This window comes from Phaenicophaeus curvirostris, chromosome 4 (assembly GCF_032191515.1).
Source record: "Phaenicophaeus curvirostris isolate KB17595 chromosome 4, BPBGC_Pcur_1.0, whole genome shotgun sequence".
In the NCBI taxonomy this organism is placed as follows: domain Eukaryota; kingdom Metazoa; phylum Chordata; class Aves; order Cuculiformes; family Cuculidae; genus Phaenicophaeus; species Phaenicophaeus curvirostris.
Window position 1 is genome coordinate 66,795,065 of NC_091395.1, and position 17,117 is coordinate 66,812,181.

The 17,117-nt window shown below is 37.7% G+C and overlaps 1 protein-coding gene across 14 annotated transcripts in view; it reads right to left on the reverse strand.

The window, feature by feature from the left end:
• The window catches only part of ABLIM2 (actin binding LIM protein family member 2), a 149,865-nt gene that overhangs the window by 62,228 nt on the left and 70,520 nt on the right, over nucleotides 1-17,117 (reverse strand). For all 14 annotated transcript variants that reach the window (XM_069856392.1, XM_069856390.1, XM_069856386.1 and 11 more), the window contains exons 5-6: nucleotides 13,636-13,762; nucleotides 11,582-11,675 (exon numbers count right to left, since the gene is read on the reverse strand). In XM_069856392.1, the coding sequence (XP_069712493.1) occupies nucleotides 11,582-11,675; nucleotides 13,636-13,762 (221 nt within the window). The remainder of the gene's footprint in view (nucleotides 1-11,581; nucleotides 11,676-13,635; nucleotides 13,763-17,117) is intronic.

Genomic DNA, 17,117 nt, shown 5'->3' on the forward strand with positions numbered 1-17,117 from the left:
AATAGATTGCTGTAATAGCGCATTATTACCACTGAGTGTTAGCTATTGAGGTAGGTCCAAATCCTGCCATCTGCATACTCTAAAATCTCCAAATGAAGTCCTAGCTGCATCCTATCCTGAACAAAGATATTGGAAGTCAGCCAACAACACACTGAGCCTGCTGGTATGCCAAGGCATGCTGTAGTTGCATTACCAACTATACTATAAAGCAATCTTAGTTAAAAGCTTTTCACACAGAACAAATTTGCTGGAGAGCATGGTCACCACCAAACAACTACCTATTCAGGCACAGGGAAACAGAATAAAGCACAAAACCAATGGCAATCAATAAGCCTTTCCATCAGGCAGCGTCTCACTCTGAGCTGAAGGACTAAAGCTCTTTTGAAACATACAGGAGTTGACTATGGCTACCTGTGTAAGTGGAAAGGAGTTACTATTTGTTTAGGACGGAAACGGGAAAAGTACTTAAGACACTGGAGTGATGGGCACAAGTTTAAAACTTCAATGAGATGATAAATCAATCTCTTTTCTATACTTTGTATCCATTTCCTGAATAATTTTAATTTACATGGACATTCACATTTTCTTATTAAAGGGCACTTGGATTTCATCAGGTGCACTTTGTCATATTTGTCTAATAGTAGAAACATATTTCAGTATAAAAGTAAGGAAGTGTGCAAGCGCACCATGGAATGATAGAAAAATTCAAGTAGGACAGCACCTCAGAAGACCATCTATTCCAACCTCCTGCTCAAAGCAAGGTTGACACTCAATTCAGACCAGTCTGCTCTGATATTTGACCAGTCAGGTATTGAAAACCTCCAGTGGTGAAGGCTGCGCTATCTCCTGGAAGACTGCTCCAGTGCTTAGTTATCCTTACACTGATTGATTTTTTTCCTTGGTATCTAGTTATAAGTTCTGCTTTCTCAATTTATGGCAGTTGTTTCCTTCCCTCTACTATGTATCTTGGTAAGGAGCTTGTCTCCATACCTTTGAAGGTCTCCTTGCAGGCATGCCAATGCTGCTATTTTAGGTCCCTCTGAAGCTATCGCTTCTCCAAGCTGGACAAGTCAAGCTCCCTAAGCATGACCTCACAGGAGATGTGCTCCAGCCCCTCAACTATCATGGTAGTCATCAGTTAATCAGCATCTTTTGGTAAAGGACAGCACAAAGCTATGCAGTACACTCAATAACAGGCATTATCTTCAACCTACTGGTTGTGTTCCTGTTGAAACTGCCCTTTGTGCAGGGGGTCTTTATTGCTGCCAGGACACACTGCTCTCAAGTTTATCTGAATGCCTTCTAGGACCCCAGATATCCCAAATGCATTTCCAAACACTTGTAAGACATCAAGACAAATAAAGATGTGCTTGATGTACATTATACTGAAACAGAATATAAAAAGATATAACTCCTTGATAAATTAATCCCCTACTGCTTTCATCTTACGACCCTGGATTCAATAATAGATCGGAGGAAAAAAATATCTTAAGACTGGGTGGGGAAGTACATTATCTATAATTTTAAATTCAACACTGAGGTGTATGTAGCTTCATTTCGAAATTTTTTCAGAGTATGCAAATCAAAAAAGGTGGAAAATCACTAAATACCTTTGGTCAATATTCATCCTGTTTATACTTCCTCATTCATACCCCAAATCACTGTTTTTACTGGGATATTAAACTGAACGAGCTGTACTTTTTCTTAAGTGGTGGAAATGTACAGGAAAGTGATCATGATAAGGTATAAAAAGGAACTCCAGATATTTATCTTTATGGAATTTAATAATATATTTGAACTAGATAGAGCACTTCAACTTTAAATGGCCCAGCCAGCCACAGTACTGCTTTATTGAGGCAAATCCACAACTTTTGTCAGTAAATCCTGTTCCCTGACTGTGGCTGAAGTAAGATTCTAGTTCCTGCTCCCAGAAATAGATTACATATTAATTTAAAAAAATCTCTAACCTAAGTATAATACTAGCCCAGAAAATCTTCCTATCAAGTTATTCCACCTACTAGGCTGAAATCAGGGATTGTTCTTGCTAATTCCCACTTGGTAATATAAACCTCTCACATTTGGCCAGCTCTTCAACATCAACTTGTAAAATGTGCGTTTAATCCTAATGGCTGTGTGAAGCCTAGGGTCCAGTGGGTTTTTTTTCGTCTTTATCGCAAGAGTATCCTGGAAAAGGTGCACAGCATTGTACTATCACTTGTTTGTCGACAGCTGGACACTCATAACTCTGCCATTGTGCTAGGTGAGGTTTACATTGGATATTAGAAAAAATTTCTTTACTGGAAGAGTGGTGGAAGCATTGGAACAGGCTGCCCAGGGAAGTGGTGGAACCACCATCCCTTAAAGTGTTCAAAAGATGTGTAGACATAGCACTTCAGGACATGGTGGTGTTGGGCTGATGGATGGACTTCACGATCTTAGAGGTCTCTTCCAACCTTAATGTTTCTATGATTGTATGATTATTTCCACCCACATAGTGGCATATTTGTTATGTGGACTATACTTGCTCCATAAACTGGATTCTATATAGGATATTTTCAAAACAGAGTGATGCAGGTAACCTTTGCTGCTTGAAGACTGCTCAGTTAACAGCTTTAGATGTAACCACATAAAATCTCCATTCCCATTAATAGCAAAGCCAGTTTTGCAGATGCTACAGAAAAACTTGAAGGATTACTCAGTAATAGTTGTATACAATACTGGTTAAGTTAGTAAACAGCTGTCATGTCGTCTACTGGGTACGAAGGGACAAGGAACACTATTAAGGCAGAGTTATCTGGCAAAATACCTATTGCTTATGTTATACAACACTGCCAAGGAGAGAAAAGTATGAGAGCCAGGAGACAAAGAGAGAATTATATGGAGGAAAACTCTTTCTAATTTTCTTACTCACAGTGGACCTGACTCACCACTGAGTCACTTCAGCACTGTGCCAGGGCAAACGAACCATTTTAAACGGGGTTTACACCAGCGTAAATGTAGTGTGATGTTTTGAATTAATCCTTATCCTCATCTTCTCATTACTGGATTCATTTATCATCCCACTACATGCCAAGAAGCAGTCACGTGAAATGTTCAATGCATGCACCTGCAGCATTACTTACAGCTTTAGCTGTCTCACATATACAGTTATTTCATATTGTCTTGGTTCTGGCTCATCCTGCTGTACTTTGCAGAGCCTTGAGAATTCCCACCCACATTTGAGTCATTTTTACTGCCACCCACACACTCTTTATTCTTCCAGGTATAGAGTGCAGATCGAATGTACCAATAAAGACATTTTTTTCAGATGACAGGAACTTGCTATGTACTGGATTCTCAGAAGGAGAAGTTTCTAATGCTTGCAAGAGAAGAAAAAGAACAAAAACCTAAAGGGAATAATTAAGAAGGACTACAATAAAAACATCAGCGTCGCTATAACTGTAATCTCATTCTGTGATATCTGCAAACAAGTTCTGACTTCAGAGCAAATTCAGCCTTGCCATGGTAAGGCCAATAGTGCATTTTTTTACAGTATTTGGTAGATGATCTTGTAAACCAAAATGGTCTGTCATGCCTAAAATAACTGATTTTCTTCTCAGTTGCTTTTGTTATGCAGTGGGAGATCTGCCCCTTTTGTCTTTCTCTTCTCAGCTTTGCAAATTTTTCTTGCCACCCACTGAGACTGGAAGAGGCTTCTGTTTTCCATTTACTCAACGACCTCCCTCATTTCTTTTCCACTTTCCTCTCCTGCTCCTTAAAACCCACTTATGGGCCAAGACAAGATGCAGCTGGCTCTCACTTCTGCCATCCCTTGACAGTGGAGAGGGAGTGAAGAAGGAGAAAGATGATTTGCAGACATATTCCTCTCCTTTTCAAATTTGCTGCTGCGGATTTAGCTCACTCATTTCAGATGGGAAGAATGAAGCTACCACCACACTGAACAACTCTGAGGAGGCAGCATGATTTATCAGATGAAGCCACCACAACTCTTTTCATGCTGGTTGTGGTGATCCAGGTTGCAAACATCTGAGGACAGATGATGTCTCTCATTCTGTGCCTGAATAAGAACTGATATTTTTGATCCCCATATTTAGCTGGGAATGGAAATGCTGCTTTCATATTAAGAACTGACATTAATCGTCCTTTCTGGAAGTAGGAAGCTGCTATTTTCAGACTCATCCACACATTTCCAGTTCAAGGTAACACTTAGAAGTTCTTTGGAGGGAAAGAGAAGTGGGAATAGAAGCAGCACAAAAAATGCTGAAGGTTGGCAGGATGAAAAATCTTAAAGATACAAGAAACGAGTCACACAGGCTACTTTTATGCTACTAGCAGACACATTGAGCTATTGTCACATTGGCCAGAGATAGTTTATCAATAACACCAGTTGTCACTAAGTGCTCTTACTGCTGCACCACTGTCATGGTTACGGGAGACAGCTGGAGGAAGGCACTTGTGCTGTTTGCTGGATCATGGGTTGGTACAGGGCACCGCAGAGGCAGAAGATCACCAGAAACGAAAGGAATTACGTGAACTAACAGGATGAGGAACTGAAGACATCCAAAAAGTGCAATGTTTCACATCGTCAAAACACTCACATGCCAGTAAATAGTACTAGATAACAATGCATCACCACAGCAACACATCACTTAGAAAGGCATTGTAACTGGCATACTGTATACTGATTGTGTCAAGGCTCAAGAGATATCAAGCTGACTACTAGGATGACTGCTTTGATGCCTTAATTATTCAGTTAAGAGAATTTAAAATAGTTAACATGGACTATATTTTTGCATAATGAGAAAAGGCAGTGGACACCAATTCCCTGTCTGGCTTAAGAGTCAAACGACGCACTAAAACTCTAACACATACAAAACCACAAAGGTACAGATGCACAGCAGCTCTACTGGAAACTTTTTCCATACATACAACAGAAATTCTAAACAGAAGAGCAAGCAAGCAACTGAAAGACAACACAAAACCTGCAATTGTCATCAACCAGTTTCCCTCAAATTTCAAAACTCTACTATGATATTGGGAAATAGTTCACAGAATCCCTAACTTCGGTAAAAATATAAGAGGCTTAAAACACTACTCAGTGCACTTCATAAAGAAACTAAAAAATTATTTACTATACAAACAGTTCCTTTTAATAGGTACTGTTGTTTTTTCCTGAAACATCCACAATTATGAGTTTTTAACAGTGCAGATAATAAAAATGGATAGGTGAAGTTCCATGTCTGCTTCTGAAAAGAAGAGGTGCTTGAAACAGAGAAAGGATAAGGGTGAGAAAGATTAGGTGAATGTTATCTAAAACAATACAATTGGGCTACAGAAAAGGCTAAAAACTAAGGTCAAAAACACTTGCATTGCTATTTATATGCTTGTTGAAACTGTTTTTAATGATGCCTGTTTTAAAGCATAAACTTTAAGTCAATGGTTAATTAACACTTAGCCAGCCAAGTTGGGATACTATGCACTGATGATTAACGTGCCTTTGCAAACCAGCAGCCCCGGACAAATGAAAAATGCGGCACCAAAACAGAGACCATTCTCAAGCTGCAAAATGCATGGCATTTCTGCAAACACTATGCATTGTAAGTACTAGTTAAAGTTTCCTACCTTAGATGGTTTCCTTTTGTAAGAGTTAATGCTGATTTGTTTAGATGTATCTTTGCCAACAGTTTCCCTTCTTCTCTTGTGATGGAAGAAAACTGGCGTAGAGAGCAGTTTTGAACTGAAGATTAGCACTGACAGTCAGATCCTTTTGCTGCTCTGACAACCTTCGCAAGGCTGCCCGTGCTACTAGAAACCCTTCCCTTGTACAGACAGAGCAGCTTTTATTGTACGTTTCAGTATTAAAGCCTATATTATAAGCTGCTGAAGTACATTTCACACATCACTAGATTTTGTTTTTAGCAAAACAGCAGGGTAACAGACATTTCAGAATGAACCACTCTTCCACACTGCAGGCAAAAAATTTGTATGCCCTGCTGCAAAGAATTAGTCTCGTCTCTGCTATAGGGAGACTCTTGCAAAGGGAAAGGCAATTGTTACAATGTAGATGTGGCTGAAAACAAAAGCAGCTCAACCCTAGGGCAAAGCAAAAAACAAACTAAAAAAATAAAGAAGGAAATTAGATTCATGTTTCAATTAATAAGTCACTAACATATAAATGGTGTTCAATTGACATACAAATAATTGGCATTTCTAGTCTCCTTCCTGTCTAGTGCCTATTGCATGTATTCCTTTATTTAAAAGTAACACACTGTTATGATTAATAGATTTAAAAAAAAAAAGTAGTTTATGCTTTTCCAGACATTTACACACATACATGTCAACCAGAAAAATGTTAACCCTTTCTTCCCCCACATATGCTGAGTGCCATGATGCCACATTAGGATGTCAGATACAGTAGCTGAACCCATCTTTATGTTTAGTAAGTGATACAGCCACCTTCACCAGCATTTCTAGGTCACATTTACACCACAGTCATGTAGCTGTAAATCACAGGACAGTTGTAGACAGTCTAGTTGAGTGCTGAAAATACTGATAAGTGTTTACAGAAGCAGTTGGGTTTCATGTAGATAAGCTCCAAGAGACCTTTCCGAAAGTATAACTTCCAACATGCTACAGTGTCCACTTTTATTCACATGAAATTCAGAAAACTAGCTAGTAGCAGCAGAGATCTGGTTTGTTCATCAGCTACCAGCACACTTAGTTGTGGAGGCCTGTTAAGAGGCAACTAAGCCTGGTCACCACTGGCCTGCATTTGCCTATCCAACCAATCACACCTGATCCCCTCACAGCCTACACCACATTTGCCATCAAAACATCCCCAGGAGGTTATCTTTAGATACGAAGACTTCCTCCAACAACCTAGGCTTCCTCTAACACCATCATTAGCTGAAACAACAGATGAAGAGAAGCGGTCTCTGACAAGCCATACCACGCTACAGGGTGTCAATGTTAATGAAGCCACAGAAGAAAACCACACTCAGTGTAAGATATACCAGGGAAAGTACTTTCTTTAGAAACATGGAAAGGTGTTCCTATCACTGCACAAGGTAGTGGTAAGGCATCATCTGGAGTACGATGTCCAACCATGCTGAGAGAAGGTGGTTCCAGCTGGGAATGGATGGTGAGAATGTCCACCAGCCTAACCAGAAGAACCTGTAGCTGATTTTATTAGCAGAGGAGAATTTGGCTCATTCCATTTTGCACAACAAAAGTTGGGAGGAATTAAGACTGTTCTCCATAAATTCTCTTTAGATTTCATCAATTAAATGGGAGAAGACTGAAAAAAAAAATCAACCTGAATCAGAAGAATTAGTAACTATTCACGGACCACTTAAAAATAGAGTTTGATGGAATTGAGTTTCTAAACATCAGATGTTAAGGAAACCCAGGCACGTTCCCCAGGAGGGGACCAGGAGTCACCAGTGGTCACACAGCTCCTCAGCCTTCTGAGCCTCTGCATGGCTTGTTGTGCAGGAAGGACCAGAAGCCAGGCAACCCTCCTTTGCCTCCTCCAAACAAAATACAACTAGAAGACTGATTAAAGATCACAAAACAAACAGGAAGTGTTTCCTTGATTGAAAGAGATTCGTATCAGACTCTGAATTATCATGCAAAATATAGTATATTTTTAGAAAGAGGAAGTTACATTTATTTTGTCTACTTTTATGATATGCTCATTAGCACAAGTTGCATTTCGAATTAATAAATAACTGCTTTTGATAGAAAAAGACAGAAAAAATATCTTTAGTGCCAGATGCAGAGAAATAGACTGCAACTTGACAAAAGGGAAATGGCTGGTTATGAAAATCAGTGGCTTGTTATTTTAAAATGTGTTTATTTTCTGTGTTATTCCATGATTTTAGCCATTACTGGATTGTGAACAGAGCTATAGCATAAACACTAAATCTTTTTTCTCTCTAAAGGTTTTCAGTTGCACTGCACTTAAGGTCAAACTACAAACTCCAGCCATTTGTACTCCCCATTTAAGATGATAGGTTTATCAATATATAAGGATCAGGGATAAAACATAGCAATTTCTAGTCTGATGTTGCATTAAACAGTGCTCCGTATGCTTCATGGGAAAAGTAAACCTTGCCCATAAAAGCACTGGTGGGCAGGGTTTTTGTAAAAAGAACAGCAAAACTGTTGCCTTTAAAGCAATAGAAGAATTTATGATCTCTGTAAATTAGCTGTTCGGCACCTTTTGTAGCTTTTCTGGTGTAAGTTCCCTGGAAGACTGAGGACAATACAAGATGGAACGGAGGGGAAGAAAGAAACATCCTGTGTTTAAGGTCATTTACTACATGGAATGAATCTGGCCCTCAGAAAATGGAACAAAGGAAGAATTTAAGTAACTAAATCAACTAAAGTGTATTTGGCTAGTAACCTAAAAAAAGAGCTGTATTTTTATACGTTAACAATAACTCATACTAGTTGACTCCCCTTTCCTCCTCTGCTGCAGAAACACTTAAACTAAGAGCTGGAAAGAGATACAATATTATAAAATCTGGGCACCAAATACTTGTGGAAGCAGCTGTCCTCCTGACATTGTCACAGAAATCAGAGATGGAAAAAATCCTATTAGGTCATATAGACCCTCCCTTTGTCGTTACAGGACTGTTTCCTAATGCAGATTTTCCAGTGCCTTGTCCAATCTTGTTTTAATACAATTTTAGTGACAGCTTCCAGCAACTCCCCTGGGAGACTATTTCTCTGCCTAATAAGTATTGCTGTCAAGATTTCCCTCCACATTAATAGCAATTTGCTCTATTGTTTCTGTTCATTTCCAGACTATATTCAAGATGGTAAAAAGAAATACTGAAGTTTTCCCACAAAAAAACAAAAAGCATCCATGGCTATTTTTTCTTTTTTTTTCTGGCCTCGTGATAAGGAGGTAGACAAATGAACCAGAAAGCCAGCCACTGACAAACATCAAGTTTGATATCAGACAGATGGAAAAATCAGCCCAAATTGAAGCCTTTCAAACAAATCTGTCTGCCACGTACAAAAAACAAATGATTTAATCGTGTTAGCTATGGATACAGTTTCTGTATTCTTTCAAATCTATTTGGTTAAGTCATGACTTCTAGTCTAGCTTCTTAATGAAATGAGGTGTGCATGTGCATGCTACCTCCTCATCTGACTGCTCTACATGGTTAACATTGAAACCCAACAACCATTTAAAGTTACCTATTACAGAGGCCCAAGGCTCATGGAAATCACAGGCTGATCACCATGGAAGGAACGTCACGCTGTATGTGTCACTTCTTGACCATGTAAAGAGGAAATGTAAAGACAGTACTCGAGATATTTCATGGGGAAACACAGGGTGTGGGAGCAGGCATTTTGGGAGTCATCATGAGGAACAGAATCTATCATGACAGCAGAATGCTAAGACACATGACATTCATCCATAATCAAGCTTCATTAGTTTTGTTGCACCCAAACCAAAAACTGTTTTATACAATCTTATTTAAAGAAGGTTATAGAACATAAAGTTTCCAGATTGCTGTAACAAGCCTCCAGACATAAAATATCATTGCACCTGTTCAAATCCACCGCCTGCTTCATGCTAACTTCATCTTATCTTTCCTATTTGACAGTGACACTATTTGACACTGCGGTGCTTTTACAGATCACAAAAATCCTTTTTCCTCATCTCTTGTTTTAAAAAAAGGTTTCAGAATCTTGCATGAGTATTTTTTCCACAGTTTAATGCCACAGACTTAATCAAAGCTGCTCCCGGCCTGCACTAGAACAAAAGTAAGATGAGACTCAGTGCTACACCATTGTCATCAGAGCAATGATGGGGGAGAGGAGAGAAGGGAGAAATGCATAGACTAACCACAAACTAGAACATCACCTAGAACTACAACGACAGACATAATCAGTCATGGTAAAATCACTACAATATTTTTGAAGAATTAACTTCTCTCAAGGTTGTTATTGGTCCATCTATAATAAAAAGAAGGAACTCTCCTCCTGTTCAGTATGTCCTCACCAAGCAGTTAGAAGAAACACATGCAGTCACATATGCCCTCAGGTCCCACAAATCCAACTCAGAACCACTGCTATGCAAATATTTTAAACTTTTTTTTTTTCTTTTCATTACCCAGAGAGATAATAAGAAAACAGTTCTTAAATCACATAACACCACATGCATATATTGCAGGTAAAGTATTATCAAAAAAAAAAAAAAGAGTATTTTGGTATAAACATTTCAAGACTAGAACCAGGATAGAAAAACAAAATACTCTGGAGCCAAGAGTCAGTACAGAAATCGGAGCTTCTGTGCTCCTGTTTTACAACTAATCACTCCCTCTAACCTGCTATGAATAAGCACACCCCAAATATACTCTAGCTTTCACCATGACACTCTTCTCTCTCCATCAAATCTTCTTCATCTCTTCTTTATTGCATCAAATATAAGTTAATTAGCTTCACCTTCAAAGCCCAAACCCTCTTACTACCTTTCATTCAGTGTCAAAGGCTGATATGTCTGAAAACGTGTAGCAGCTTCCACTGCTCACCTCTCACATTTTTGAAGGTTTTTAATGTTTTCTTCTGTTTTCCCTCTCACACTTGAGAGAGCCATCTGTAAAAAGTGAGAAAGCCGTCTTTATACTCTTTCAAATCCCTTACTAGAAGTCTGTTTTCTGAGATGTCTGTAAAAACATTTGACAATGGAAAATCCACCCAAGCACTAATCCTAACTCCATACCATCCCATCTCATATAGACTCATTCTTTTCTTCCACTTACTTCTCAGTCTTTTCCATAGCTATTATTGTCCACTGCTTGGAAAGTTAAGTCTTTGTACATAAAGTAGGTCTTTCCCTGGTGAAGTCCTTTAGGATTTCTCCAGGCTTTCTTAAATGATGAAGAGAAAGTAGTGAACTGAACAACCAAGAGAACCTCTTCCTAACTCCAGTACTGCTCAGGCTTCACAGATACAGGGAAACATCAGAACAAAAAAGGGGATAATCAATGACATTGATAGGACAACATTACGCTTACATCCAAGGATAAATTCTATTTGAATCAAAAGAATATGTTTATTTCTGATCATGAGTCAATTTTTGTAAATCTCTTCTACTTGAAGCACTAACATGCACCTGCATTAAAAACTCCCTGCTTTTTAGAACAGCACGCTCAAAAAAATCCCTGCAATATAGCTCATTTCTGGGTTCAAAAATACAATTAATATGATTAATTTTAGTTTTTCAACAGCTTTGTCTAACTTTGGCAATATAAAACACAACCAAAGAGCAGAAATTATAAAGGAATTTAGCATAGGCATTAAAATGTGCCCAATAACCCATTCACTTATTAATTCTGCCATCTGAACATTGTCTAGTACCACGCATATCCATTTAGGGAATACATGTATTATCAAATAATTAACAGAAGAAAGAGAGAAGAATTATAGAAAAAGTTTCAAGTATTTCATAAAAGCAACATTAAACTGTTACATGAACACTCATTTGCAGGTATATGACTACACTCAAAAGAGCAAGTCTCCGCAGACTTTTAAAAGTGTATGAATGACAGATTCTCCTTACCTCAAGCACTCTTCCTGTGATATACTTTTCGCAATTGTCACATCTGATACCAAACTTTGCATGATAGTCCGTTTCACAGTATGGAATGCCATCCCTAGAGGAGAACAACAGGCCATACAGAGATTGCTTTACATAGGCTTACAAGTTTAGTGGGAGATTATACAGCTAAAATTTGTTAATGTTTCAACACTTCACAAGGTGTTTAGGGACTCCCACCTCCCAAATACTTGTATTTATTTTTGTGAAGAACTGAATTCTTTGTAAAGAACTGAAAGTTAATGAACTATTCTGGCCCTCTGAGTCTATCACAATCCCACTTCCCTGCTTTGTTGCTGAATTCAGCCTCTCCTCTAGTCACAACATTTGCTCTCAGACTCTAACACTGTTTATTTTGATAGTGTTACTCATTTTATTCTTCCATGCATTTCCCACTCTTCTTTGGAAAAAATATTTATTCCTACATATTATTATTTCCTTCTTTATTTATCATCTAATTATAATTAACTTAGACTGCAGAGTAATTTCTCAAATGACTATATAACTGTAAACCACCAAGACAGTCATGGATTAACTAGCTTGAGAGCCTGCTCTGTGGGAGCCAGTACTGACTATGGGACTTAAGGCTGAGCAGCAGAAGAAATCCTGCAGTGCGTTCATATATGATGTGAACAATTATTTCACCTTCAAAAGTAACTGAAGATAACATATAATTTAAAAATACAAATAACAAAAACTTCTAAAAAGTCAGAACCAGAACACCTGGGCTACTGCTCCAAAATGACCCTATTTGTTAATTTTACATTTAGATCACAATTTCACCTGTAGATCATTACAGATGAACGCAAATAAATTACACTTGAAGAAAATGGGACTCTCTTCCTGTTCGAAAGTACTAATTAAACTTTGTTAAGTTTTAGTGTGTTATGCTAAAACAGACCATGATGAGACACACTTATTAACAGAGGCATAATTTTATTGGACATTTTCCTGGAGAAACACAAAAATTAATATCAGAGCATACAAGTTGGACTGCTTAGAGACTAACCTATAAGTTATCACAATAACTAATTTAGTTAATTGAAGCAAGGATGTTTCTTGAGTTATTTTGGTTGGCTTTTAGCTTTTTAAAAAAGAGGATTTCACAACAACTATATCTTCAAAATTTATGGCTTTTTTAATTATTAAATACCAAGCAAAAAAAAACCACCCTGCACCAAAATACAGCAGAGTAGCATAACATTTGAGATAATGCAAAACCTTATTTAAGAACATCCTTCTATTAAATATTTTTTCTTTAGTCTCCAGTGCAAGCTATCAAGTTAAATGTTGTACTTACATTAATCTAAATCCAAAAAAATGTCGAGTGTCAGTGTGACATCGGATCTGAAACTCCCTTATCTCTGGGCATTGGTGATTGAGTTACTTTACTGTTTAGGAAGATTTCACTGTATCAACATACTTCTCTAAAGTAGAAATTAATCCCAAGTGCCTTGGCCAGTGAAATCCCTGCATCTCACCAGATTGATATGAATGTTGACATGGGACCTGGTCTGCATGAGTGCTTTGTGCTGCATCTCACTGCTGTCATCACATTCAGTCCAAATCTGAGAGCATGAAGGTATGAAGCAGCACAAAAACACGACACATAGCCCCTTAATCAACTTTTTGAGAATATTTTTGCTTAAGTGAAACACATAGAAAGGATAATATCTGCTTGTTCACATTACAGCATCACATAGAGCAAAGTCAAACAGTGACAACTAAGGGTGTTAGCTACAGAACTTCTAAGCATACTCCACCCGCTGCCTTTCTATAGCGTAGCTGCTTTGCCAGGTTCTGTTCCAGGTAGATGGACAAATTCAACTTCTACTTTTCTTCATTTGTTTTTTCTGCTTTAAATACAATTTTTATAATAATATAGATAATAGTCTCTAATCTTTTATATATCTCCAAACGTACATAAACAAAATCTAAAGTATATGCAATGCTAAATTAATTATTGGGTATTAAAAGAATGCTGAAAACAAGTGAAAATGCTCCTCTACTCAACTTACTTGCTGATGTACTCTGCATTCAGTAGCTTTCCACACGTATTGCATTTAAAACAGCCCAAATGCCAGTGTTTGTCCAAGGCAACCAATGACTGCCCATTTTTTATTTCTGAACCACAGCCCCCACAATCTGCAAGAGAAAAATCCAGTATGAGTGAATCACACAGTTTAGTTGGTCATGCAACAATACTGGTTACTGCAGTACAAGGATCTATTGGTGTCCTAGTAACAGCTTGTGCAGTCTCTAAACCTTGCTGCTGCTCACTGATGGATGACAAGTGGTGCTGCCCTAATATTGCCCTAACACTGCTAGAAGACATGAATCACTCAAAGAAAAAAACTAATTACTAAGGTTTCCTAGTGACTTAGGTTTCACTGTAATTCATTTATACTGTGTTTAAACGATATGAAGTTCCATGATTAAGTTTTCAAGCATCACAAATCAGTTCAATAGAATTAATGAAAAAGACCTAGAAGTCATGAGATTAAAACAAACAATTGAACATTCATATTAGATTTTGCTTCTGGGTCTGAAAGTTTTACTCATAGTTCAAAATTCGTTTTGTAACTGGAAAAAACCTAAGCTGAAATTCTAATGTGGACTTAGGTAACCAGTGAAAATATACCGATATTTGACAGGCATTATAAATTCCTGAGTAGTAGGGACATTGCAACATGTGAAAATTATGACTGGCTATGTATTTATTATAGAAATTCACTTACATAAGGCTCAAAAAAGTTCTAAGAAAAATTAAATGCAAAACATACCCTGCATATCCTGTTATGACAAGCTATGTCGGTTAAACTGGCTATAAGTGAAGTAACTATACTCCCTGGAAAAAAACCCAAAATTGAGCACAATTTGGGGGGGGGGTTGTTATTTTTAAAATGATGGGTGCTTTTGATTATGGTAGAAGAAGCCAAATCTCCCCTCAGCTTCCATGCAAACAGTCCACCAGTGAGGGCCCTGTTTAGGGATGCTACACAGACATGGGTGTTGAATCTGGTTTTCTACATCCTAAATGAATCCTCTAATACCCTACAGGGCACAGTTCTCACTCACTCTTCACTCTGTAGGTTCTTGACTACGTATAACTTTCATATAAAAAAGGGATGAGCAGTAATAATAAACTAATTCTAGTATCAATATCCCGATATTCCAATAACTCTTCTAAGCCTCCATATGATTAGATCTTGCATCTTATCTGAAACAATCCTTTTCTTTTTTTATGTATACCTCAATTTGCTAGAGAAAAGGCAAACCCTGAAAGTCACACAAAGGACACATTTAGAGATTTAAAAACAACCACAACAATGTTTTACATGGAAGAGAAAGGTACACAAAAGCATTAAAAAATATTTATCTAGTTATTAAGAAAGTACTCCAAACATAGGATCTCATTAAGAAGACTGAAACAGTCCTCTTAAAAACTTTCTGATTTAACATTCTAGGTAGTTGGTTAAGTGATTTTAATGAAACATTATTAGTGCAATTGCAAATGTTTAATTTCTGAGCACACAACAATAAAGGGTAGTTCTTATTTCCCTTTATTGGATTTCGAATGGATTAAGGGAGTAATAATGTGTCTTTCTAATATGACCCTGTAGAGCACCAATATATGGAAACAAGCCCAGCAAAAAAGAGTGTGCACCACAGATCAGAACATTTGAGTTTTGTTAATAAAAGAGAACATTTGAGAGTGTGCCTGGATTTAGTCCCAAAAGACAATAAATACTGCAGTATCTATCCTTTAACTGCAATCAGAAACTTGTTTATGATCTCCCCTGTACCAGGGCTTCATCTGGTAATCTAATTTAATCTCATTGGTTTGAAGTTCATTTCACAAACCTAATACAATACTCTGTGCTCAGATGTCATTCATCTTTCATCTGGTTTAAGCTCGGGTGGGCAGAAATGCAGCATTTTGTGAGATACTTTTTAATTCCTAACTGCTGTTTCCTCTGTTAAGTCCCAGATAATTAAAAACAAATATTGTGGTTGCTATGCCAACAGTGCCTGTTGATGCAACATCCTTCTCTTCCTATCTTGGATGCAGCATCCTTTGATGACTCACCTAATTTCAACCAATAACTCTGCAGAATACATCTATTTGTGGCTACACTTCAATGTTCTTCCCTGAATACTCTTTCAATATCAACACTTCCACAAGAAGTTTTTACAGCTAGTGTTTTATAAACTAAACAAAACAAGTAGGAAGGTATTTGTACAATAATAAAAAATTCAGTGGCTCAGGAAAAAACTGAGTATTAGACATTTCTTCCAAAAGTAATGCACAAAGGAGGTAAAAACCAAAGTGAGAGGATGAAAATAGAAGGACTAGTCAAGGGGCAGTGATACTGGGAGCTCTGTGAGTCCCAAGAGATCTCCTGAAAGCATTCTTGAGGTAAACAGGCTGAAGAATTACATACACAGTATGTATCAGGCAGTTCTGAGGTAAAAGCAAAACCAACGTAACATATTACTTGACTCACTTTGCTTGAAGTCATGTGTTTTTGAGCACTACTGTTCTCTTATATAAAGAATTGTTTGTTTAAAACATTAAGGATTTTTCCAAGAAGACTATTGTTAAAACAAGGAGACCTGCCATTTGTGGCTTTGTATAACGTGTAGCATGGCTACAGACAGCAATTCTGGATTTCCAATTACTCAGTTCAACTAAGATGTCTCTGAAGTTGCTTGTTTATACCTGAAACACTGGTACTATCCTAAGGATTAGTAAGTGCTTGGAAAACAGCTGTTATTACACATTGTTCTTTCAATATTATGTTTTAATCTGTATGTTTCCCAAATCCTTTATTATTTTTTAGATATTTGGTTACTTTTCTGGCTACTGTCATTGGTCAGGCTCTGACCTATCCTACTACATATATACATGTATACCTCTATGTATTTGTGGCTGCAGTGCTTCCCATTAACCCATAAAAGCTCTACTCCCCACACCAAGGAAGGATTATACCACTGCTACCCAGTTTCTCAAAGTTAATGGGTTCTGCAGCTCGTGGGTCAGCCAAGTGCTGCACATCAATGTGAAATCAAAGATGCTGCCCTGCAGCAGCATTGCAAGACACTGGGGAAATGGAGTAAGGGAGAGAGAATGAATGTAGCCTTCAGAGGTAAAGAAGATATTTACCTAGGATCCTGTCAACATTATGGCACAATTTACTTGCAGACCCCCATAAGGGCCTCTGTTTGCCCTTTCAGAAACTGTTGCAACTATCAGCTCAGCCCCATCACTACATCACTTGAGAAGCAGACATGGTGAATCCCAGGTCAAGACCAAATCAAACTACCTTGGAAGTCCTATCAACAGTGAGGAAGTCTAGGTTTAAACCAAGACTCTTACCTGAATCCACTAAAATCTATAATAAGCAAGATTTCCTCCATTTCTAATGAGTTTGAAAACAGTGTTTCAAGTTCAAATATTTGCACCTGTTTGAGATTTTATTCAAGGAAAGGCTAAACT